This window comes from Lytechinus pictus, chromosome 8 (assembly GCF_037042905.1).
Source record: "Lytechinus pictus isolate F3 Inbred chromosome 8, Lp3.0, whole genome shotgun sequence".
Taxonomy (NCBI): domain Eukaryota; kingdom Metazoa; phylum Echinodermata; class Echinoidea; order Temnopleuroida; family Toxopneustidae; genus Lytechinus; species Lytechinus pictus.
In genome coordinates this window covers 28,484,189-28,511,290 of record NC_087252.1, presented here as the reverse complement: position 1 = coordinate 28,511,290, position 27,102 = coordinate 28,484,189, and the positions used below count along the sequence as shown (strand labels likewise).

General features: G+C 36.5%; 2 protein-coding genes across 3 annotated transcripts in view; one reads left to right on the top strand and one right to left on the bottom strand.

Moving 5' to 3' along the window:
* Nucleotides 1-7,321, top strand: part of LOC129266158 (NADH dehydrogenase [ubiquinone] iron-sulfur protein 2, mitochondrial-like) — a 30,425-nt gene extending 23,104 nt beyond the window's left edge. For both annotated transcript variants that reach the window (XM_064103890.1, XM_064103891.1), the window contains exons 9-13: nt 521-726; nt 1,217-1,346; nt 2,331-2,426; nt 3,816-3,957; nt 5,694-7,321. In XM_064103890.1, coding sequence (XP_063959960.1) covers nt 521-726; nt 1,217-1,346; nt 2,331-2,426; nt 3,816-3,957; nt 5,694-5,731 — 612 coding nt within the window. In that variant the 3' untranslated portion in view covers nt 5,732-7,321. The remainder of the gene's footprint in view (nt 1-520; nt 727-1,216; nt 1,347-2,330; nt 2,427-3,815; nt 3,958-5,693) is intronic.
* Nucleotides 7,322-8,356: 1,035 nt separating this feature from the next.
* On the bottom strand, nt 8,357-25,126 carry LOC129266159 (zinc finger HIT domain-containing protein 2-like). The gene is made up of 10 exons (XM_064103889.1): nt 25,017-25,126; nt 17,237-17,386; nt 16,328-16,470; nt 15,623-15,747; nt 13,873-14,036; nt 12,869-12,938; nt 12,262-12,354; nt 11,407-11,566; nt 10,319-10,462; nt 8,357-9,388 (listed from the first exon to the last, which is right to left on the bottom strand). Exons 1-10 carry the CDS (start codon nt 25,115-25,117, stop codon nt 9,276-9,278), a joined length of 1,263 nt encoding a protein of 420 aa, XP_063959959.1. The 5' UTR covers nt 25,118-25,126; the 3' UTR covers nt 8,357-9,275.
* Nucleotides 25,127-27,102: the final 1,976 nt, after the last annotated feature.

Below are 27,102 nucleotides of genomic sequence, written 5' to 3'. Positions count from 1 at the left end.
TTCAACTATAATAAAATCGGAAATGATTAACAAATTAATGGGAAGCATTAAACAAATAGGCAAGAGGTATTTCAAATGACGAAAACATAAAATGATAAAGGATAAAAAACTATATGATTCATGCATGTGCTATTATGAGTTTATGAAAAAGTGGGTAGCGTATACATGTGTTAATAATTCGTTTAGTATACTGCTGGCCAGTGTCTTTAAATTTTACGTTGATTTCAAATAATTACCTATTAAAAAAAACAAGTTATCTATTAATGAACAAATCCTTAAATCAGTGAAAAATATGAAGATTATGGTCAGAAGCGTTTCCTGGGGAGTGTTTCATCAACATTTTCATCCGACAAGTTGTCAGATCTGACATCTTTCTCTGATGTTGATTGGCTGAGAGGTACTGTTACTATGGTAACTGTCGGATAAAATGGGACTTGTCGGATAAAACGTCCGACAAGTCCATTCATGAAAGCTCCCCTGGTGTGTAATATTTCCTTGTTCCGTAATTTCCCTATCACAGATGTTGACGAACAACCGCATCTGGAAGGACCGTACCGTCGACATCGGTGTGGTGACGGCCGAGGACGCCCTCAACTACGGATTCAGCGGGGTTCTGCTGCGTGGATCCGGGATCAAGTGGGACCTGAGGAAGGTCCAGCCGTATGACGGCTACGAGAAGATGAACTTTGACATCCCGATAGGATCCAAGGGAGACTGCTACGACAGGTTGGTGTAGCAATCCTAATCTCTTCCTCCGATCAAGTTCAGATAATAATGATATAGGTATATTTACCCAGGGAAGCCGCTTCGGTTCTGAAAACTGTTCTCCCAGCGGGCCCTGCTATTATTATTACCCCGGCTTTAGCTGGGCTGCCTAGGCGCTCAAGCATTCAAGGTATTTCTTCCTACCGGGTACCCATTCACCTCACCTGGGTTTAGTGCAGCACAATGTGGATAAATTTCTTGCTGAAGGAAATTTCGCTATGGCTGGGATTCGTACCTACGAAGTCAGAAGACTAATCCACTGGGCCACAATGCTCCACCAGATACATTTGGGAATACCATTAGTTCTATTTCATCCCTCCCTTTCAATCTTGTTTCTTTTATTTTTGTTTTCCCCCTCAAGGCCTGAATTATAATGAGTGTGTTGTGTGTTTACATGCCCTTCTTGTGTTTCATAGATGCAATTTTATTTTATCAATGTCTTATTTCATAGGTATCTTTGCCGAGTGGAGGAGATGAGACAGAGTCTTAGGATTGTCCTTCAGTGTTTGAATGAGATGCCAGAAGGCGAGATTAAGGTGGATGATAATAAGATTAGTCCACCAAGCAGGGCTGAGATGAAGGTGAGAACGGGAGGATAGGATGGTGACGATACTGGTGATGATGATTGTTGTTGTGGTTATGATGCTGGTTTATGTTGATAAGAAGGGTATTCCATCAAGAAGAGCTGACATGAAGGTGAGATGATGAGGAGTGCGAGAACAGGATGATGTTAAAGATGATGGTGGTGGTGGTGTTGTTGGTGATGATGGGGATGAAGATGATGGTGATGATGATGATGACATTAAGGTGAGATGATGGGGAGTGCGAGAACAGGATGATGTTAAAGATGATGGTGGTGGTGATGATCATGATGATCGTGATGATGGTGATGGTAGTGATGATGATGATGATGATCATGGTGATGGTGATGGTGATGATGATGGTCATGATGATGATGATGGTCATGATGATGATTATATTGAGATGATGATATTGAAGATGATGATGATATTGAAGATGATAATGGTGGTGATGATGTCAATGATGATGATAGTGATGGTGAAGATGATGGTCATGATGATGACGGTGAAGATGATGATGATGAAAATAATAATAATAGGCATTTATATAGCGCCATCTATCTAGAAATATTCTATTCCGAGGCGCATTGTTATTATTATAACCCCGGCTTAAGCTCGAGCTGCCTTTCAGCGCTCATGCATTCAAGGAATTAATCCTACCGGGTACCCATTTACCTCACCTGAGTTGAGTGCAGCACAATGTGGATAAATTTCTTGCTGAAGGAAATTACGCCATGGCTGGGATTCGAACCCACGACCCTCTGTTTCAAAGTCAGAAGACTTATCCACTGGGCCACAACGCTCCACTATGATGATGAGGAGGATGAGAATGATGATGTTGAAAAATATTGAATATTTTGATGAGAATTTGATGATGGTTAGGGTTAACGTTAGTAAGAAGAGTCTACCGATCAGGACAGATATGATGACGGTGATAATTGATAATATACCTAACCTCTTGGATCATATTTTTCCTCATTCCAGGACTCTATGGAATCCCTAATCCATCATTTCAAGCATTTCACTCAAGGTTTCCAAGTTCCTCCAGGAGCAACATACACTGCCATTGAAGCACCAAAGGTGAGTTATTATCCTATAAGGGGAAGTTCACCCTGAAGAAAACTTTGTTAAAACAGCAGATGAAATAATGAAAAATATTGATGAAGGTTTGAAAAAAATCCATTGACCCTAAAAGGCCCCCTCTACATTTCTCACGATAAATCCGCGCAACTTTTGAGACCAAATTTGCGATGCCCGGGTATGCGGTTACCAAACTACGCAACGTTATGTAAGAGCATGTCAGACCCAAAACTGCTCAAAAAAGGGAAATCCATGTACAAATCCAATGCAAATTGTGTATTTAGCCAAAATTCATAAATGTATCATTTCTATTTTTACTGATTAAACTGAATTAATTTACTCTTGTTTATGATCAGAATTAAAGTGATTGTTTAACATTAGTTTGACTTTAAAAAAATCTGAGCTAGAAGGTCACACTTGTCACCTGTGTCTGTGATATGTTACAAAAAATGAAGCCCAGAAAAAGTTATGTTCGAAAATAATTATTTAGTGCTTCAAAAATTGAAATATAAAGTGACCGAAAACACCATCTTAATTTCATCCCATACACTTATGTGTACTATTTAGGCGTCTATAAGACGCCTATTTACAAAATCGGGGTTTGCCTTGTAGTTTTAGCTTTTAATTCTCAATAATGGTTGTTTTCAGGGTTTATTAGTTCTAATACATGCCCTTGTACACATGTTTCATCTTGGTTTGAGAATTTTTTTAATCGGCTGCTCACAAAGTTAAACAATACTTTTAAGTCTGCAACAATTTCCATCGAAGAAACAATACAAAACAAAAAGTCAAAAAACAAAGAAATATATAAGAAATAAAAAACAAAACAATAAAATACATAAGAAAAAATTGAGATACCAAATTTTTTTTGAAGTACATTTGATCGGGATCCTACAGAGTCTGTGAATTAAAAATTAGCAGGTTGAGGCAGTATGATAGTTGATTATAGCAAATGCTTTATTTCATGAATAAATTAGCATAATTAGTTCATTAATTGAAAAATCTTATTAAAAAAATTAACCATACAGCCTTGTAGATTAAATCGCACACAACCACTGAGCAAATTTTCGCAGCACGATCAAAGGCCGAGATCTCAGGGGGGGGCGTAATCCAATTTTTTGCTGAAGGAAGTTACGCCATGGCCATCTTATATTCTCATTTTACTTCTCTTTTCTACTCTTTCCTCTCTTTGTCTTGATACTCTCATTCTATTTGCTTTTTTCTCCTCCCTCCTTCCCTGTCTTTCATTTCTCTTTCCTCTATCTGCCCTACTCTGATTCTTCCACCATATTCATTCTACTCTAATTGTTTTATTCTTATTTTTCTCATTTTCTCTCCCCCCCCCCCCCCCCATTTTTCATTTACTAATCATCATCATTTCCTTGACAGGGTGAGTTTGGTGTTTACATGGTTTCCGACGGCTCCAGCAAGCCTTACCGGTGTAAGATCCGCGCTCCCGGATTCATGCATCTCGCCGGACTTGACAAAGTGTGCAAGGGTCACATGTTGGCCGATGTTGTAGCAATCATCGGTGAGTGCTTGTAATTTTGCTTTTGATTGAGTGAGAAGTTTGTATTGCTTTATGGGAGTTGTGGCATGCGCTTGTAATCCAGGCTACATTTTAGAAGTTATGAATTGATGCGGACGTTCAAAGTTCGAGCCCGACGGGTCACTTCTTTCAGATGGTGACGTTAAAGATTGGCCTCAGACGGGCCCCGTCTTACAGAGAGTTATGATTGATCTGATCAATCTCAAGTATATGGAAATCCATCAATAGCATAATTTTTTTCTTTAGGGAATGTGCTCAATGTCCTTTGAAAACAAAGAGAACCATACCGAATTGTCAAGAAAACAGTCAACGTATGTCCATTCATCATATCTAGAAAATATTTTGAACTAACATGTATTTTATGTGTTGACGTTGCTTAATTTCCATAGTTGCAATTAATCGGATCAATCAGAATTCTTCGTAAGATGGGCCCCTGCCAGTTGATAAAGTTCCTGTACTGTACATACGGTGATTCAATGAACTGATCAACCTGATTGTAAGACATATCCCCACTTCTCTCCATCCGTACTTCATTTGAGAGAAGATACAAATTTCATGTGATCTATCAAGGTCAAAGAGAAGATACTCTTAATTGTAATCTCAAATGTGTAATCAAACCCTATTTGATGATTGTAATGTCTGTCTTTAAATTGGGTTTTTCCTGATTTCTTACTCATACACGTTTAACAAGGTTCCACGACATTTGCTCCGGCGGCAAGTGCTCCAATGGAAAATCGTTGCATTAAGCCAAACATAAAGCCTTATCTGCCTAATTCTTATCTTTACATTATTCTGAACAAAATTCTATTACAATCCTATCTCTAACCCTATGCCTTCTGAGATATTAACCCTAATTCTCCCAGGGGGGGGCCATAATGGCCCCCCCCCTTGACAATTTTCGCGATATATCTGCTGCGCAAATTTTTTTGACCTCGCCGCTCACTGACTTTTTACTTTCAAGTCTCGTGCAAATTTTGAGACCAAATTTGTGACGCCCGGGTACACGGTTACGACATTACGCAACATTATGTAAGTGCATGTCAGACCCAAAATTGCTCATAAACGTGATTTCATGTACAAATCCAATGCAAATTGTGTATTTAGCCAAAATTCATAAATGTATCATTATTTCTACTTTTACTGATTAAACTGAATTAATTTTACCTTGTTTATGATCAGAACTAAGTCTGGAATGATTTCCATTGAAAAAACAATAAAAAACAAAAAGTAAAAAACAAAGAAATACATAAGAAATTCATAAAACAATAAAATACATAAGAAATTGATTTCCGAACCGAAGTTTTTTTTAATTGCGATTGTTAAGATTGCTACAAAGAATTTTTTAACCAAAAATTAGCATTCTAGGAGCTTTATTTAGTGAATTATAGCAAAAAGTATGATTTATGCATAAATTAGCATAATTAATTCATATAAAATAAAATCTCATTATTTTGGAAAATTTTACCATACAGCCTTGTAGATTACATCGCACACTACCAGTGTGCAAATTTTTGCGTCGCTCGCGCAATCGGCGGCCGAGATCTTAAGGGGGGGCCATAATGGCCCCCCCCCCCCCCCGGGATTGACAAGAATCAAAATACCCCGGGAGATTGAGGGTTAAGACTGGAGTTATTATCGTAGGAGCAAATGTCGTGTCACCGTTTAACAGATATAATAATTTTCTTTTCAACCCAACTTTTTTTTCTTTTTTATTGCAGGTACACTGGATGTTGTGTTTGGAGAAGTGGACAGATAGACCTACCTTCACATCTTCAGACCGTCACATACTCATCAATTCAAGAAATCTTTGGGGAGGGGGGGGGGGGAGTTGGATATGATTACATATTCCACAAGTTTTCCTGAAGAGATAATTTAATGATATCTACTGAAAATACCCATCTTCAACTGATAGTACAAGTGGGTCTGTCTATAATTATATCACAGTTACAAGCGAAAGCTGTATTTAAAGAAAGTTTTTTTTTTTTTAGGACAGGATCCTTACATACATGATTCATTCAATGAGGAATTATATTCTTGGGAAATGGTCTTTTCACAGGTTATCCATGTATACGGGTAGTTGGTGAAGCAGGTTGACTGTTTGTGAAATCTGTATTTAGAGCTCCTATCTGGAAGATAACAGTTTGATTAAACCCGATTGGCTTCTGAATTCTTGAATTTCCATTGGCTTTGGAACGGTAACACCAAATGGTTCATTATCAATTGGTCTAATGCCAGCCCATTCATCCAACTCGTCTACTATCATTCGGTCTACCATCAGTTCGTCCACTGTCCACATGGTCTAATTGCCATTTTTTCCACTCACCATTTCGCCTAATCACCAATTGGTCCAGTAGCCATTTAGTCCATATACTGTATCATTTGGTCTAATTGGACTAAGTGTTAATAGGGCAAAGTTATAGACAATGAAATGGATATTAGACCAAATGTTCATGAGATGAAATGGTCATAGATGAACTGGTTATTAGACAAAGTGATGATTGGACCAAATGGTTGTTGGACGAAATGTTGGACGGAATGGCATTAGACTAAATTAAGTTAGACCATGTGATGAGTGGACCAGTTGGAAATAGATGAATTGGCAATTTACCACGCCAAATAATAGTATGCAATTGGTTAATGATGTCGGTAGCAAAGTATTAATATTGTAAATAATGATTAGTTGTAATTCCAATTTTCGAAAAAGTTTGAGTTTATTGATTTTTATATTTGGGGGGTTAACAATTACCTTTTCTTATGATAAAAACCACACATTTCAGGTATGTTAACAAATATAGAGCATAGGGTTTGGTTCTGTGAAGGATAATTAATAATGCTTTTTAAAAAGGGAAAGATATCATTACTTCACATACTTTAAAGTTTAATGTATATTCTGTAAATAAATCAATCGGTCAAACAATAGATATTGAAATCCTGTAAAAGCAACCTCTCAAAAGTGAATATTGGAAGAGCAGAGATTTATAGGAACGAATGTTGAATATATACATGCAATGCATTTCTTAGGAAGTCACAATGCTCATCCTTGTGTGTGCCATGAACTGTGTTGAATATATTTATAGTATTAAAACTTTTTGCATTTTATGACTACATAGCTTGCTCATATAGAGGTAAACAGAAGTGTTTCAGATAAGACTTTCTGAATGTTACTAGGAATTTGTGATTTCCTTGACCTGTTCAGCCCTCAGCCTGTCTGGGGTACATGTGTTAAACTGAAATCAAAACATGTTTAACAGGTTAAAAGTTTACTTAAAACCTTATAGCAGGCCAGTGTAAACAGAGCGCTACGAGTACCATTGTTTGAAAGAAAAAATAAAGTTAACTGAATTGATATTGTGTTGTTTTTTTAATTTCTGTAATGTCATGAAGTCATGTGATTGACAGTATGATGAAGCTGGTTTTGGATAGTTTGGAAAAGATACATTGTCTCTTAAAGGTCAAGTCCACCTCGTTAAAATGTCGATTTGAATAAATAGAGAAAAATCTAACTAGCAGAATGCTGAAAATTTCATCAAAATCGGATGTAAAATAAAGTTATGACATTTTAAAGTTTCGCTTAGTTTTTAAAAAAACAGTGATTTGCACAATCCAGTGACATACAAATGAGACAGTCCATGATGTCCCTCACTATTTCTTTTGGTTAATTATTGTTTGAATCATACAATATTTAATTTTTTAGAGATTTCACAATAAGGACCAACTTGACAGAACCAAATAGAATTCAGCAATGCTAACTTCACATGTTCAGGGAGGAATTAATCATTGTTTCACTTGGACAATGAGGAGAAAATTAGAATATTTCATACAATGAAATACAAAAGAAATAGCGAGTGGATGATGTCATCAGTCTCCTAATTTGCATACCGACTAGCATGTGCATATAACTGTGAAATGTCATAACTTTCTTATTTTACCTCCGATTGTGATTAAATTTTCAGTGTTTTTTGTTAGGGTGGACTTGTCCTTTAATAGCATATGGGCGGAGGCTAAAGCTATGTCTTTGTTGTTACGGGAAATAAAATACACATTTTATGACTGATTATGACCAGCTTATACAAATGGCAAGAAATGGTGAGAGAAAGAGATAAACGAAAGAAAGAAGGTTGAGCAGAAAGATAAGTTCACTGAGAGTAAAGTGAGAAAGGAGTGGGGAAAGAGATTAAAAGAAGTAATCTGAGCAGAAGAAAGAAGCACAAATCCGGAGCAAGAAAGAATTAAAAATAAGGAAGACACTATGACTAACGGCCGGATTCGGGATCACTACAAAGGGTATAAGTAGCAATACTCTCGCACCAAGCACTCTGACAAAAACCTGACTATTGTTAGTGGGTGTGTTTACGACAAAGTACACCAACACAGACAAATATTTTGTTGTAACAATTTCTTTTTTAATGTAAAAATATTCTGTTTGAGACAGTAAATCACCTACAACTCAGGAACTTGTCTGTTTCCGACCCGATTGCGCTGAAAATAGGCAGACCCTGTGGCATAATCAACAAAATTACAGCTGGTATGCATAACTGATTTTTTCAAAAAAATGTGTGATTTCATTGATTATGCTAATTTATACACGAAATCAGATTTCTGCTCTAAACCCAAAGATAAAAATGCAAGTTTGCTGGAGTCAAACCTTTGGGATAAAAGAAATCTATCCGATTGACAGGAAAGAGGTATGTAAAACACTTTTAGCATAATTTGCTTAAAAATGACCTTAAATTGGCTGAATATTCAACATGTGGCAGGTGGACGACGGAAGAACAACATTGGCAAATTTACTGTAGGTCCAGTTATAAATTCTGATCTCGATACTATTTCATAGCAATGAAAGATAAGTTACCCCTAAAAATACTGGGGCAGCGGTCTGTTTCACCCCCAAAGATGTATAGCAAAAATTGATACACATCTTTCCTAAAGTACAGGAAAATTTCATTAGAATCTTACAAAGAGTTGGTAAACAAATGACATTTCCAGAGCTTTATTTACTAATACATAAAGAGCAAACCTATGATTTCATGTCTAAGTTTACATAAAGAGATTTTGTGGTGAATTTGACTTAACCAGTTTTGTAGATAATGCCTTGGGTAACATGCGTGCCAGTTTTTGTCACAATCGCTCAGTCAATGGCTATGTTCCGAGGGAAGGGGGGGGGGGCTGAATCAGCACCCCCTCAGTCTTGTTACGCATAAAAATGGCCCAGTCTTTGCATGTTTAAGCTCCAAACATTACATGGGTAATTAAATGAAAGTTCTTCCTTCATCATCGTGGCCAACTGTTTAATGGAGAGGTCAGCTGATTTCTTCAATAAGCTTGCTGGTTTTTCTAGGTTGCACTGCCGCAATATTTTTCTCTACTCCAGCCTTCACCAACTCGTGTTTCTGTACATCCCTCTCCATGGTTTCTGAAAACAGAGAGAAATAAACAAAACATTGATATTTCATGACACAATAATAAATTGATTTACTTTTCTCTTTGGCCACGTCGTTCGACTAGAGTCACATACAGCAGACTGCCATTCACAATACACACAAAGTGCTTCAAGTCTATTGTTCATACACTCATACACGATAGTGATGTATGCTTCACATTGTACTGAGTACACACAAAGCTTTTTCTTTACAATAAACCAATCAAAAGCTATTCAGAGCTAAATTAGCATAGTCCATGTAAAACTGCTCTTAAAGTTTCTCCTTGAAATTAATATGGCGCAGGAGTGATTCTGTCCGTGGCGGGTGGCGAGTTAATTTTTCTTTCTCTTCATCTTACTTCTCTTTTGCCTTTTCCTCTTTCTTTTTACTACTCTCTTCTCTTGTTCCTCTCTCTATTCCTCCTCCACCTCAATCATTTCTTCCTCCTCTTCTTCCCCTACTCCTCCATCTTATTTCTTCTTCCCAATCTCACAAGAGAAATATCATGCTTTACCTCCGTTTGGTCCGATGTCAATTCGTCAAATTACCAACTCGTCTACTGTCATTTGGTCTACCATCAGTTTGTCCACATCCACATGGTCAATTGTCATTTCGTCCACTCACCATTCCATCTAATAACCAGCTGGTACAATAGCCATTTAGTCCAAACACCATTTGGTCTAATTGGGCGAAATTAATTACTAAGAGAAAATAGGTATTAGACCAACTGGTTACAAGACGAAATGCTCATAGACGAACTGGTGATTAGACGAAGTGATTATTGGACCAAACGGCTGTAAGACAAAATGTTGATGGATGGAATGGCATTAGAATAAATGAAGATAGACCATGTGATGAGTGGACGAGTTGGCAATAGACGAATCAACAGTTTTAATACCAACATCAAATTGCTATAAACTTACTATGTAGCACTTTGACTTCAGCAGCCTTCAATTTCATGACTCCTCTGTTCTCCCTCACCCAAGCTAGATAAAAGGTCACCTTCTTCTTGGCTAGGAACATCGCTGATTTGGATTTCTTGATATCAGAGCGACTTGTTTCTGGCACTAGGAATGAAAGAGGAAAATGAAACCTAGGATCACAAAACTTTCTCAATTACATGCACGAAGCTTACTCTGACAATAATTTTGTTTTTCTTTTGTACAAGAATAAAACATAGAGAAAATATTGCTGAAGGTTTGACAAATCCTTCAAGGAGTAAGAATGCTATGATTTTTTTAAATAAATGTTTTGAATTTCTCATGTCCTATGAAGCAGCTGCTCTATTTGTTACTTATTACTTATATAGATTCCATTTTATAAAAGTTCAATTCCATTGTGCATTACTTTTTGGTATTCAGTGATGCTTGGTTGTAGAAAAAATATAATGCAGGTGGTTTCTTTGGAATATTTTAAAGTCATAATTTCAGCGGGTATACAACCTTTCAACAATCATTAAAAATAGTAATAGGCATTTGTATAGCGCCATCTATAGTGCATCCAAGGAATCATTCCTGCTGGGTACCCCAGTACCTCCACCTGGTTTAGGATTCAGCACTACTACTACTATACTCATTCGTGCCCTGAGGCACATAAGACCTCCACGCTTTCTTTCCATTTTTGGCGGTCTCTAGCACAACCCCTGGCCTCATTCGAACTCTTCCATCTGTAGGTATTTCTCTCCTTCTCTACAGAACTCCTCCATTTTGTTTTCGGTCTACCCCTTTTACGTTTTCCTCCTGGTTTCCATGTTAGAGCAATGTAACAATGTTATCTTGCTTTCTGAAAACATGACCTACCCAATTCCAACGTCTTCTTTTGACTTCCTGGCTCATTTTATCAAGTTGAGTGAGATTATTGATCTCATAAAAATCAGCAGAATAGGTAAATTTCTTGCTGAAGGAAAACACACCATGGCTAGGATTCGAACCAACGACCCTCTCATTGGATGACAAGTCCGAACCACCAGACCACAACACCCCCACGATACCTTCAAGTCTAATCAACATACCTTTGTATATCAGTTTTGCTTGTTTGAGAAGCTGATGAAGGTCTGATAATGCAGATTCTACATAGAAAGATGGAGACGATTTGCTTCTACCAAGCATGATATGAATGACATCCTGGATGAGAGAAACCAAATGCTTCCTTTCGCTTGAGACAGATTTCAGCTGTTAAAAAAAAGAAACAGATGATTGTAAGAATATCAGTAATAATGAGGCCAAACTTGTTTATGAATGCCAAATCTACTATGAATGATAAAAATGATTTGATTTCTGAGAAACATGTAGAATTTGACTTGTTCTTTTATCAGCTGCAAAAACAAACAAATCATCGCAAGAACATAATGAAGAAAAACTTGTCTAGGCCAAAGCTACAAAGAAGCTATAAATGGCTAACAAATTTAGTACCTAAATATCAGAAAGCTACAGACAAAATATTTTCCAAGCTTTGGATAAGGTTTTATCTCAGAGAAAAGAAATAAATAAATCTTGTAATCAGGCACCCAAACAATAATTGATAATTCATCATCATAGCTGTTTTAGGGCATAAACAGTCAAATAATCTAGTAATGATTTGGAATAGTTTTATACAGAATTAACACGGCTTATTAAAGACAGGCTAAAACAAAATTGTAATTGAAGGAAAAATACAAACTTTGGGCGAAGTTGCGAAAATATATATGCTACAATACAAGATATTTTGATTTTTTTTTTGGGGGGGGGTGTAACAATCTTGATGTAAATACCATTATTATTTTCAAACCAACCAAGATAATTATCAGATACATACAATTAATTAAGGTAACAAAATCTAAAGTTGGAAAGGTCATTGATACTTTAAAGATATCATCCCCCATGCTTGCCTGAGTAATGGTCTGTATTGCACTTTCAATAGCATCCTCTGTCGATGAAAAACTGACATTAGCCGACATTCCAGGACACACTTCTAGAAAGCACTGTAAATCAGGGGTGAAAAAACAGGTGGAAATATCTGAATGCATTTGTAAGCAAAGACAATGTTACAATTTAAGAAGGGGGAGCTGCCACGTGAATTCTTTTAAGTGAACTTAAAAAAAAGGGGGAAAAAAAAGAAAATGAAAAAAGGACAAAGAAAAGAGTATGGAAATAATGGCTAAGCTGTCTATACATTAAAACAATATTTTATTCAGTAAACAAAATGAAACTCATGAAGAGAGAATATGTAGGAGCAGAAAAAGAAGAAACTTGTGGAAGAAGATCAAGAGGGAGAGGCGAAGAAGAAATAATAGGGGAAGAAGAGGAGAGGAGAGTAGAAAAGAAGAAGAAAAGAAAGAAAACCAAAAGAAGGAGAAGAACAGAAAGAGAATAAGGAGAGACCAAAAATATCATCTCTCATTGGAAAGATAAAATATTAATGAAAGAGCATGCATTTCACTGGTCTCTCCATAATTTTCAACTAACAAAGTGATAAGACTGTAGAAGATTGAATACCTGGCATGCATGTAGCGGTATGTCCATATGTGATCCATTGTAAAATCTCACAACAAAAGCATAGCAATATCTGAATCACGATGGTTTAAGGATAATAGTAAAGCTATCAAATGAACATTACATTAATCAGTGATAAAATTGTCTATTGTATCTGACCCACTTCAATTCAAGTGAAACAACTTTAGATATGGAAGTAGATATCACTTTTGTTTGCAAGTACTTTTTGGTACGCAAATCACTCAATAACTTAGCCCCAAAATATTTGCCCGATTGTTTAGAAATTTATGTCCCAGGTAGAAGAACAAGATCCTCCGAAGACCCACTGATATTAACACACATCCAACTAACTGAAAACAGACCGGAGATAGAACCTTCACTGTTGCATCCTCAATGGAATGGAACAAACTCCCTCTAATACATAAAGACGATCCCCAATTGTTGAATCATTTAAGAAGTCCCCAAAAACTTTTTGTTCTAGGCAACTGCCTTCATTGAAGAATATACTTGCTCAGAGGTGATAGCTTCAAATTGAGGGTACTGCTGAACTGTCATATACATATTAAGTTGTTTTTTTTCATGAATTTAATAATAATATTATATAATATATACTGATTTATATAGCGCAGAAACTATGTGCATATATTCTACTGCGCTGCAATTAAGAGCTGGTGAGATGCTTGAGAACAAAATTAGATAAGGGGGTAAAGAAATGTATGGGAATTATTTGAACAGATAGGTTTTTAGTTTAAGTTTGAACGTTTCTACTGATGGACAGGATCTTATTACATACGGCAAAGCATTTAACCTCCAAACTGACAGAAATTTGAATGAAAACACTTCCCCATGGATACAATTTTTTAAAGATAAGAACAATATTCACCTCGAAATTAATCCACTGTCTACAATGAACTTGAACTGGATGGTGTGTACAAAGCTTTATGTAACCTACAGTCATGAACTAAGATTGCGTTTTTCCAAAACTTCAAAATAATGTAAAAGGATACAGCACATTGATCATATTGAAGACCATGAGAGGCGATGGTGGTGTCTTGAGCAGCTCAGAAAGCCTGGGGACAGAGTCTAGCAGCATGGGAGGGTCAGAGGTGGTGACCTTTGACCCTTTCTTCTTGTGTGTTTCCTCCTCTACCTCACTGATGAGTTCCCGGTCCTGGGGCGGTGTTGTGGCAAAAATAAGAAGATGAAAAAACAAAGAATTACAAAAGAAATTGTAAAAACAATGAAATATATCAGACATTAATTTTGGTAGAAATTTTCTCTTTTTTTTGTAGTTGTTATGAATGCCACACAGAATATTCTCACAAAAAAGTAGCTTTCTAGGAGCATTGTTTAGTGAAATAGAGCAAACCGTATGATTTCTTGAATAAATTAGCATATGATTTTTTTTTTGCAATTTAGAATGCAATGGCGTAGATTATGCCATTCTCTACCTTCGTGCAAATTTTTGTCGCGATCCACGGCCGAGATCTTAAGGGGAAGGGGCCTAAAAGGCCCCCCCCCCCCCTTGGACTTTAAGCTCCCAAAATAGCCCTGGTAAATTAGGGTTAAAACTAGAAGAATTCTCAACTGCATGCAGTCAAAATTTATGCTTCAGGTCATGGTTTCAGGAAGTTATTGAATCTCTTTATTTGACCCTATGCACCCAGAATCTTGCATAATTTGAGCATTGTGGTCCAGTGGATTGGTCCCTGAACTTTGAAACAAGAGTTCATGGGTTCAAATCTGAACCATGCCATTATTTCCCTCAGCAAGAGAAATGTATACACATTATGCTGCACACATCCCAGGTGTTAAGGTAAATGGGTACTTGGCAGGAATTCACTCCTTCAAATGCTTGTGCGCTGTAAGGCTGTAAGGCCAAGAAGATTCTATGACTGGAGTTCCAACAGGCAACAAATTTATTCAAGCAGATGTTCATTTCTAAAGAAGCACAAAGAAAGAACGGCAATAAGGACCCTTTTGATGTCCGCCTTCGAAGCCGCCAGTTTCAGTGAAGAAATCAGAGGGGTGAAATTTTACGAATATCCATTTGTATCAATTTTCCATCTTTCATATTAATAAACAAACTGAAATTTGAATGCATGACAAAACATATATAACCAAGCACTATTACGACGAGATATTTGCCCAGACTATATCAATTAACCTTTAATTGGTGAAAAAAGAAAGAATTTGACCTTTACTGAAACCAGATTTTAACACTTTTCCAATCGTTTGCAGCAAATAAAATTTCAAATGTGGTCGGTGGAATATTGTTGTTCATTACTGTATATGCCAGATGAGTGCCCGCACATGCCCAGTCGAGCAAATTTGAGTCATATTTCAGGACATATTGCATAGTTTATTTTCGCATGCCCCGAATTATGTACTACTCATATAACCAGACCAAGATCATGAAGATGCCGCGAAAAAGTAATTATCATCACAAAAGCATATTTCCCTTTATGTATGACCTATAGCTGCGAGTCATGCGGGAATCATTTGTCTACACAATTGCAAGAGATGTTGAGCAAAGTGCATGCCTGACATACTTTCTGCTGGCGGCTTTTAATCTTGTTCAAAGAGATTTTATATGCTGTTACTCCATCTCATTTGAAACCTCCTTGGTAAGGCTAAAAGCCAGGGTAATAGTGTCCACGTCCTTCGGAAGTGCAAAGAAATGCATATCATAGTGTGATATACACAATACAAGAACTGTTTAATTATTATTATTTGTATTAAGAACAGATTACTTACATGCTTGGTCCACCAGGGGGTCCATTGTTCCAGCATAGATCCCAAAGCTCCCGCACGCACGACCTCTTCAAACTCTTGCCTCTCTTGCTTCGTCAACTTCTCCCACACTTTATCAGGCTCATTGTCTGAAGAATTGTAATTACAAAATAATATTGTCATAGACTTACTCTAATTACAAGATAAAAACGTATGACCTTCAACAGTTCAAAGGGAGGGATGGGGTACGCATCACATGCACTCTGAGTATAAGTCTAAGGACTACCCAAGTCCATGATCGTTCATTTTGAGTAAATCAGTTCAGTTCGGTTTAATTCATTTATTTTCAATATGCAATATCAACAAGAATGAAAATGACATGTATGAGAGAAAAACGGAAACTACTGAAAAGTTTATAAAAACTTGTGAGTTGGACATGTAGCTCCCAGTAAAACAAGGAGAACTAAGTTATTTTGATAGGGTATCTCTTCAGTTGTATATAGTTGGCCACACTACCAATGAAAGTAATCCAGTAGCCTTTGGAGAGAGCAAAGAGTTAACAGCCTGCATCCTGTAACACACATATTAGAAATAGATCTTACTGTTGATTTGAATATTTCATTGCACACATTGATCAATTTAATCAAGCGTAAAAATCCCACTACGATCGATCGCAAAGCTTTGTTTTACAAGGCCAAGATGAGAGGGGATATGAGGAACCTTTCTTACCAAGATCGAGACCAGCTAGTCTTTTCTCCAGACTTTCAGTCCCTTCACTTTCATCTACATCATCATCATCATCGCTGTCATTACCAATTTCTTCTGCGTCAAGCCTGGAAAGCATCTCCAGCACAGCCTTTTTGTCATCAGAGCTATCGGCAGGAATGTGATAATACAATTTTAATTTTAAACGCAGTGGCTCAAAAAGAATAATTATGCTTTCATAATAAACATCTAGTAAATTAAAAAGATTGCCTTTCTTGAAAAAGAATGCATTGGCTGAATAAATACGAGGTCAATTATTTGACTTTCAGGAACAACACAGTATATGTATAAGCCTTTATTGACTTTACTCATGTAATCCCGTGTCGATCATTAAATTTGGTTTTTCCCAGCCCAACTCATAAAGCCTTTCTTCATAGGGTTTCTCAAACCATTACTCATGGAAACAGCACTTTGTATCATTTTGATATAGGCTTTTAAATGAATTAACATTCATTCTTTAATTCATATTGATTCAAAGAAGCACTTTTAGATCCTTCTCATCATGCCAACATTAGAAAGGATAACTATCAAATTGCTACAAATTCAGGGCCCCCGTCTTACAAAGAGCTTCGATTGATACAATCAATAGTAACTCTATGGAAATCTATCAGGGTCATAATTTGCACAATGTCTTTTGTAAACAAAGAGAAGCACAGTAAATTTTCAAGAAAACAATTAATGCATGAATATACATCATACTTAGAAAATATTTTGAACAAACATGCATAATAGATGTTGATGTTGATGGCTTTCAAAAGTTCCCATAGTTGCGATTGATCGGATCAATCGCAACTCTTTGTAAGACTATCAAGTCCAACCAAAGATGGGTCATAAAGTGTCACTGTGATATGAGTACCTAGTGCAGCAACATACCTTCCTTTGGTTTCTTTCAGCGCCTGGATGAAGTTGTTTTTGTAGAACGACTCGGAGCAATCGGAATGTTTCTCGCTCTTGTAACAGGCGAGGGAGCAATAGGAAATGTTGCATCTTGGGCAGGTGTATGATGCCTGGACTTTCACGCACCTTTGTGAGACAAAAAAAAATTGTGATTTTGTTATTCTTCATTTCATAAAACCAAATAAAATCCTCAAATACATGTTCCAGTATTGGGCAACTAATAAAACTGAAAGCTTATGTAAATTGAATGGAATAGAATTTATTAGAACGTCACTGGCATTCGCCAATATTTTGTTCAAAACAAGAAGTACAAAATAATACAAAACAAATATACAATTCAAGGAATATAAGCAGATAAACAAAAATAAAATAGTATTTCGTCAAAAAGAGAAACAACTTATGTCTACTTATAAATAGTAAATGCATCATGACATAAATAATAGAAGGGAGTGATAAGCATGCAGGTGATATGTATATACATACACATAATTATACATACATACACATATACACACATATTATATACATACACACATACATATACATATATATACTTGCATACAAATGTACACAATCAACATAGGAATCATTCGGATAGATATTTTGATATGTGTAAAGTGATCTATATTCAATAGGTAATATGTCCAGTTATCCTCAAAAATGGCATGAATTCTACCTAGTCTACATGTACAATATGAAAAATAAGCATGAATCAGAGCACACATCAAAAAATTATGATGAGGTGAAAAAAGGTTGATAATGTTTGGCTTATTTTCTCTTGTTCTTGGGGATAAATGCCTGATTTTTTGGACACTGTCAGTTTCTATTACAGCTGTCCATCATATAACTTGGCTCTGAAGTAAATTGAATTCTTTTAACTTTTTATTTTTTTTTCTAAATTAAAATGAGAGATTGTTTGGTGACAATTTAGACCAACTCTACTTTCCACTAATAGAGAGCCAACGCAAAAATATGCTCAAAATTAAAGGTTTTGAGCACTATGGTGAATATAAAAGAATGATCCCAAAATCAATGATGAAAACAAAATCATGACTGTATGGAACCGAGTATTTTCGGTTACAAAAGTGATATTTTAAAGAATTTTTAAAATGTGTGTTGTATGTTGCATAGACCTACATGTACATTGTAGATTCACTACGGGCAAGGTGGGTGCAGTGAACAAGTGAGGCAGAGATAGAGTAAAGGTTTAAAGCCTCTCGAACCCTAAATCCTGCATTCAATTGCTTTGAGGGATGGTCCGGGCTGAAAATATTTATATCTAAATAAATAGAGTAAGATTCGCAGAGCAAAATGCTGAAAATTTCATCAAAATCGGATAACAAGTTTATTACAAAGTTATTGAATTTTAAAGTTTATCAATATTTTGTGAAAACAGTTATATGCACATCGTCATGAATATTCATTAGGTGGGCTGATGATGTCACATCCCCACTTTCCTTTTCCTTATGTTATTACATGAAATCATAATTGTTTCTTTTTTTTCATACATGTGTATTAAAATGATGTGTCTCTTTTATGATGAAATAAGTTGCGGCAATAAATAACTAATGCACTTAATCAGTTGTCAATCCTATTTTTTTAGTTCTTGGGAGGAAATTTTGAATAAACCTAATTTCATATAATAAAATACAAAAGAACAAGTGGGAATATGACATCATCAGCCCACCTAATGAATATTCATGAAGACATGCCTAGATCTGTTTCACCGGAGTACCGGTAATGCAAATCTTACAAATTCAATTTACTTTGTTATTTGTTATCCGATTTTGATCAAATTTTCAGCATTTTTCTCTGTGAATTTTACTCTATTTATTTAGATATGAATATATCCAGCCTGGACCATCCCTTTAAGGTCTCATGGTGCAAGCATCAGGTCAAAGCTCTAACATTATGCTGTACTGACATACCAGCATAAGAATACACAAGGGCGACGGGCGATTTTGCCCCGACGACTGCCCAAAACGCCCCTAAAATTTCCAAAAAATGCATGCTGTGAGGCGAACATTCTTTCTAGAGTCACCCAAAGATCTGTTCCAAACAATATTCAAGATTATTTAGAAAATCAATATTATAAAGTGTGACAGAAGAATATTTGCATTTACTGCACAATTACTTTTTACCCCTAAAAAGGAGCCCTTCAAACAAAAGAATTAGCCCCCAAATCCTGCTCCGCCAACTGAAATTCAATTTTTAATTTATATTATAGTAATTATTTATAACTAAAATGTAAAATTTCTGTGAATAATTATTTGTTAAATAATAAGTTGTCTATAAATTGTTCAACAAACGGTGCCACATACTCATAGCACATGTCATAGTAGATACATCATCACAAAGTGAGTCAAGAGTCAAACCCATTGCATCACGAAACATGGGAAGACTTTAGAGTTGCAAGAAGGTGATTCGTCTGGTAAGAAACCTCTCACTTTTCCTCTTTTTAATTTCAAAATATGCATAAGGTGTATAAACGTTAAAAAAAAGGATTAGATCTTTGTTTTTCAAAAAATGAATGTGGAATATGGGGAGTTTTTAGGGGAATCTATCATTGGTTACCACGTTCGACACGCTGGTCGACCGATACCGAGGCTAGGAAATGAATATTCATGACGTAGAGATCAGGGAATTCCAATACCGAGGCTAGGGTGCATGTGTGGAGTGCGAAAAAAGGGAAATTTTCCCCTATCTCTACTCTACATCATGAATATTCATTTTCTAGCCTCGGTATCGGTCGACCATTTTGTTTGCAATTTTGAAAGCGAGAGAATGAACGCGGCGTAACTTTCCCCTTTTTCGAGGGTCCGGTATCTGCCTCGATGTCAGGATTCTGCCTCAAGATTGACCTTCATCCATACAATTGAGGTGGGTGCATAATTTTTTTTTTTTTTTTTTTTTGGGGGGGGGGCATTTTTGCTACCCCTAACATGGTGGGAACCCGTGTCTGCTAACCATAGTATGGGCAACTAGGCCTCGGGGACACAGATCTTGATTTAGGATACCCCATTGCAACAGTCATGCCTACTGTATGCTTCTTCCCAAGAACCTGCAAGGACTGGAACAACCTCCGACAGGATCCATTCATTTACCCCTCTGTTGATGCCTTCAAAGCCTTCTTGAGTGGGATGCAGAAGTAAACATCACAAACAAGAATGATTTTACTTACACAGGTATATATTCGCAACTGCACTACAACAACTTAATTTATTTTATATTATGAAATAAATTAAATGTACCGGTACCGGTATGTGAAAAGTTACACACATGCACACACAACCATGACGACCAGTGCGTTTATCTTTATCCCCTTGAAGCAGCACTTACTCTGGAAGAAAAAGAAGACTACGGAGTACCGCCGGTTCCGTGGTCTGGGCTCCACTCCCTCCATCCAGCCCGCTTTGCGAGCCGGAGCTCCAGCCTGATCCCACTCTAGGCGACACCCCAATACTTACCCGTGCTAATAAACTGGGACTCCACTCACGCGCATTTGGGCCGCCCTAGCTTAGAACTAAGCAATATTATCTAGAAATTGTTACATTGTAGTCATTAAATATGTTCTATTAAATAAATTGATAATGTTTAATCGGTACTCACCGGTTCTTTTGTTGCATTTTCAGACCATTTCTCACAATTCTTCGTAAATATTTGCGGCAAATTTTGTCGCCATAGACAGCTTAGCATCCATCTTTATTGATAAATGGAGCGCCCTTTACGATAGTTGTTAATGCCGCGGAGAAATCGTTAGGCATTTTGGCATGTGTTCAAGGCGTTCTTTCTGTTTTATTTTTTATATTGAAGATTGTGCATTTGTTGAATAGCGCCGTCTACGTCAGGTATGAGATCGAGTGTATAAATACACTCTTCCAAAATAATTATGATTCCGACCTGGCGCTGTTTAACTTCAATCTCTTTCACCTAAATTAGCGATGAATGCTAGCATTATAAAATATATATTATTAACGTCTGACGAAAAGAATAACCAACCGATCAGCTGACGAGAACGCGAATCACGTGATCTTCATATCAGCTTCGATCGCGAGTCAGAAGAGAAGAGCAGCTGCCCAGAAAATCAGGAAAAAGCCGTGAAAATGTAAGTTCCCCTTCATTTCTTTCATTTTTTGTTGTTGCTAACAATGCATTTACACTATAAAATTATAATTTAAATAAGAGAAAGGAATATAGCTTGTACTTGTGATATAATATATAAATATCCTGTTCTCAGAGATTTCTAACCAAAAATACTACTGATGTCGCCTATGAGGTCCATACATGTAATGTTGGACCTCATTGGTACTAGGAGTGCCTGATCCCGCGCCGGCTGGTTACTTTACTCACCACTCCTAGTACCAATGAGGTCCAAACATTACATGTATGGACCTCATAGGCGACATCTGTAGTATTTTGTGTCAGAAATCTTTGTGAAGATGATTATTTGTGTATTATAACACAAGTACGAACTATCGTACTGTCTATTCATTAAATTTTTGTTTAAGAAAGTTAAAGCATTGTTAGCAATAAAAAAAAATTGAAAGAAATGAAGGGGAACTTACATTTTGACGACTTTTTCCAGATTTTATTGCCAGTTGCTCTTCACTTCTGACTTGCGATCGAAGCTGATATGCAGATCACGTGATACGCGTTCTCGTCAGCTGATCGGTTGGTTATTCTTTTCGCCAGACGTTGATAATTATATATTTCATAATGCTAGCATTCATCGCAAATTTAGGTGAAAGAGATTGAATTTAAACAGCGCAAGCTTTAATTTTCTCAAAAATAACATTTAATTGATTGCACAAGTTTCGCCTTGGAACAAGTAGGATCATTTGGTCCCATGTTTGCGTAACTACGGGGGGGGGGGGGGTGGGGGGCGGGGTGTCCCTACCACTATACACCCACTAGCCAGCAATTATCGTTTTTTCTCTTTTTTTTTAAACCAAAATACCTCCCCCCCAAAAAAAAAAAAAAAAAAAATAAGGTTAAAGAGAAAGAGAATTGAGGAACACAATATGCTTTATTTTTTCCTTTTTTACTGTTTAACGAGACTTGTAATCAAATATTAAATGGGGCTTAATTAGAACAGCCTTTTTTAAGTCAATTAATAAAAAATATTCCTCCTCGGGATTTGAGCTTTCATGAAATATGAATCTTTTTCATGACTACCGAAAGCGCTAAAAATGTCCAAATTTTTAATTGGTATATAAAGCTTTAGCTCATGCGTTGCGCCCGTCTTATTTTATTGTTATACAATTTTATGCTTTTAATGAATTTCTAATTCTCAGATCTTGTCGCAATCCGATTGGTAGCTATAATGAATGATTATTATGTATCATGAATTGTTCAAAATGTGTCTCTCTATCAATTTTGAATATTTAAAAAAATGTCAGCTCATGCTATTTGCTCGCAATATTTTGATTAGTAAGAATTTCTTCTCTTGTATATGCGAGTTTGAGTAAATAACTAGAGAGAGAGGGGGGGGGGTCCCTCAGCTACTTGTCCTCGCTTATTCCCAATTTTTTTTTTTATATTATACTCGTGTTCAGAGTGTTTCAAAGTCTTTTCTGATTTTTTTTACACTTTTTATTGTCTCGGAGCTTCCCTCTATTTCTTTTAACTATGATGTAGCCCTTTTTACTTGTTTCAATTCATTTATGTCTCATTTCATTGAAAACATAATTATTAAACTGACTGACTTTATTACGAAATTTTTATATTATTTTGTCTTGTTTGTTTGGCTTTCTTTTTTTCTTCTTATCCTTCTTCTTACTTTTTCCATTTCCTTATTTTCTCTTTTATTTCATTTCATGAGGCATCCGCCAACTTATATACAACAACAACAAACATATTTATTTGGTGGTGTGCCCCTCTAAAAAGGGAGGAAAATAGGAAGGAAAAAAAGAAGAAGGGAAGGGGAAAAAATAAGAAAAAAAAAAAAAGATGATGATGATGAAAATTATCTTGGTGATGATGATGGTGGTGGTGATGGTGGCGGTGATGATGATGATGATGATGATGATAATGATGGTGGTAGTGGCTATGTTTAATAATATATTGCTGTGAATAGAATGAATGTCATTAAAAACATAATCACTAATGCCAGCTCGACGCGCGAACTGAAAAAATATATTTTCTGCCCCGATAATTTGATAACCCTAACCTAACCCAATTTCTAAGTATTTTTATCATAAACAGGATAACTATAGACAATTAATTGAAAACTTGATATTCTTTTGCGAAAATGAATATGAAGGACAACTTTTTAATAAAGAACACAGTTTTAGAGCGTGATTCATACCTACAACCGCTTAATATCCTGTCACTGTCGGATTGACATGAAGCAGTTGGAACTTTCTGATTCCATCAGCTCAATAATTTTTGCAACAGGCGCCAGTCCAACAAACAGACAGACATTTGCCCAAACAGACAACATCTTAACCTCTGCTCATTTCTTTTTGCACGGACACATAAAATCTCGACCTACCCATCACTTTTCTCACTATTTTCTCCTCCCTTTTATTTTCCATTAATTTATCTTTCGTTCACTTTTTTTCTGTCCTCTTTTTCCTTCTATTTTTTTTTCTCGTCTCACCGCTTTTCCTCATCCCCCAGCCCCCGACGCCCACGCAGATTCGCAAACAATATCAAGTGTACTGTTAGGCAAGGGCGGAAATCTCTCCCCAAAGGTAGCCGGGACCAGGGGCTGGAAAATTTGACAAGAAAAAAACAAACAAACAAAAACAAAAAAGAAGGTTTATCACCCCCAAAAGAAGGTCATCTTGACCAAAAGAAATTTGATAAGCAAACAAGCAAAAAAAAAGGGCACCCCAAAAGTAAGATCGTCTCTTCCAAAATACATATTTTATTTCGATTTTGAATGAAAAGACCAAAAATAGTAGGGGGATGACATTTCATAATGTGCCCCCCTACTATTCTAGGTGAGGGGGACATGTCCCCCTGGAATTTGCGCCCATGTGGGTGGGGGGTGTTGCGCCTCCCTTTCGGAATCATTATGGAAGAGTGTAAATACTCGCTGTGATTTCGATCTCATACCTATAAAAAAAATAGAACAGCTACGCCTTGAACACAGGCCAAAATGCCTAACGATTTCTCCGCGGCATTAACAACTATCGTAAAGGGCGCTCCATTTATAAATAAAGATGGACATGTAGCTGTCTATGGCGACAAGATTTGTCGCGAATATTTCCCAAGAATTGTGAGAATAGGGCTGAAAATGCAACAAAAGAACCGGTGAGTACCGATCAAACAGTATCAAGCTATTTAATGAAATATATTTTATCAGTATAGTTTAACAATTTCTAGATAATAAACTTTAGTTCTAAGCTAGGGCGGCCCAAATGCGCGTGAGTGGAGTCCCAGTTTATTAACACGGGTAAGTATTGCGGTGTTGCCTAGAGTGTTACTCACTGACACTACTAATACTCATTAGTAATACTATCTCACCGAGAATAGTGAATTTCAATTTTAAAAAAGAATTGATAAATAGACTCTAAGGTGGATTTAAAGGGTAGAATTCCTGTAAATTTAGAGGAGTACTGAGCATGTTACTAAGCTAGTGAAATTGAAAATTGACAGTCCTTTATTGAGCTTACATAGATTTCCACACATGGGACTGAACCTCCTCAACGTTGTTCAATAAAGCTCAAGCGTGTCAACATTTTCAGAGTTTATTCCTAGACTATTGAGAATTAAATGACACATTTTGACAAGTTATGATGAGACTTACAAGTTACACACTCGAGTCTGCGCCAAAGTTGTTTCATTTTCTTGAATATCATCACGCAAACGCAGATCTCCAGATTCATCTTTGTTCATGGGCGCTGCCATCTTGTACTAGCGCCACCTAGTGACCTAAAGGGCAATCAGAATGATTTTATGATAAAAGTTTGTTTCAATTAAAAAAATCCCTATGCATGCCAGATGCATAAGAGATTGAGAGTGACAATGACGCCGATGGTGTCATCTCCCACCACTTGTAGATCTAATTACAGATCCACCTCAATACAACACTTGGAAGCGCACCATCAACATAGCAATGAGGAGAAATGTCAACGAGGATCTAGAGCAAACCATCCTTTTGAAAGCCAGTCTTTCAGTCTGGGCAGGTAATCTGCCTATGGACGTCAAGGACCTCTACCCAAGAAACCCTCCATCCTCCTTGATTAGAAAGGCCTTGACAGTGAGAGCACAGCTTCTTTCTTCCACCTACCTTCTTCAAACCAGACTGAAAAAAATTGCTAAGACCGCTGACTCAACCTGCCAGCACTGTCATACTAGTGCAGACGAAACAGTAGAACACTTTATCGCCACATGTCCCCATTCCAACTCAATTCGCTTTGAGTTTATTTCTTTACTCAATGAATCTCTGAAAGACTACCCAGATGTGATCTCTTCTTATAACTCAGCAAACCCTACTCTGTTCACTTGTGTTGTACTTCTTCCTCCTGTATCTGATCCACCAGTCTCTATCAAAGACTGCCTGCTTCTTAAGACATTATTTTTTATCTATAAACTTCATATGTGTCGATTGAAATATATTGATACATGCTCAGAACCTGCATATAACCATAATTAAACTGCATGAACTATATCTTTACGACTTGTCCTGTCTACTCTTAACCCTGGATGATTATTTATTATGGATACTATTGCCTTCATAGGGCTGATCTCCGAAAGCAGCGGAGGGAGAAAACCAGGAAGGAAGGTGATGGTACTGATGATGATGGTGATATGATGACAGGTTCAGCCCCCACCTTTTTCCAAAACCGTGTACAAAAATGTAAAAATGACCATATGATTGTGATTTTTTGCATGGACAACTTCCCCCTTTGGCTCAATCATCCCCCCCCCCCCCACTTTGAAAACCGTTCCGCAGCCCCTGGATGATGATGATGATGATAAAGATGATGATAAAGATGATGATCATGATAATGATCATGATGATGATGACGATGCATGATGATGATGATGATGATGCATGATGATGATGATGATGATGCATGATGATGATGATGATGATGATGATGATGATGATGATGATGATGATGATAATGATAATGATGATGATGATGATGGTGACGATGATGATAATGATTGTGATGATGAAAGAAAGATCAAGATGGTGATGATGGTGAATGTATTTGTAACGATGATAAAGATAATGATAATGATGATTTTTTTCCTTTAAAAACTATACATATAGAATTCAAATTTAGCAAATTACTACGGATATCCAATTTTAACGTTATTTACAAAATATTCCCAGGGGTCCTTTAATAACGTTTATGCATTCATATAAAAATACACATCAATGACACATCAATGAGAAATATATACATAGACAATCAACCACATCCCTCCATCTCTAATTAATGCAACAACAGGAAAACCAAGATAGATTATTCATTATTGAATTTACATGGATCGTTGAAACTTGACAACAATAAATGAATTGGTAATTGTTTCTAAAGTGTACAGCCCATATATACACACAAGAATTGTTTTGAATTTGGTCTTGGGAGACTAAGGTGGTAAAGCCCTGCCTTACATCACTATGACATCACACATGAGGCCAATTTGAAGTTTCCATGGGTATATAGTGATTACCAATTTCTACATCTTTTAAAAATTCATAACTTTCTTATTCAGTTTCTCCGACATTGTTCAAACTTTCACCTATCAGCTTGTCTAATTTTTCTTTTTCCTCTAGTTTTTATTTGGGTTGGATTCCCCTTATTCTTTCAACGCCTGATATATTTTCATACATTTCTATAAAAAGGTTTTCTGAACTTTTAAAGAACATTTTGACATTA

What these genes read in the sequence shown, in the direction of transcription:
- LOC129266159 (XM_064103889.1), bottom strand. Translation starts at nt 25,117, where the DNA reads ATGGCAGCGCCCATGAACAAAGATGAATCTGGAGATCTGCGTTTGCGT. An exon ending in CTGAAAGAAACCAAAGGAAG is followed by an intron (nt 16,471 to 17,236) that starts GTATGTTGCTGC and finishes TCCTGCCGATAG; the next exon opens with CTCTGATGACAAAAAGGCTG. An exon ending in AGCAAAACTGATATACAAAG is followed by an intron (nt 10,463 to 11,406) that starts GTATGTTGATTA and finishes TTTCATTCCTAG; the next exon opens with TGCCAGAAACAAGTCGCTCT.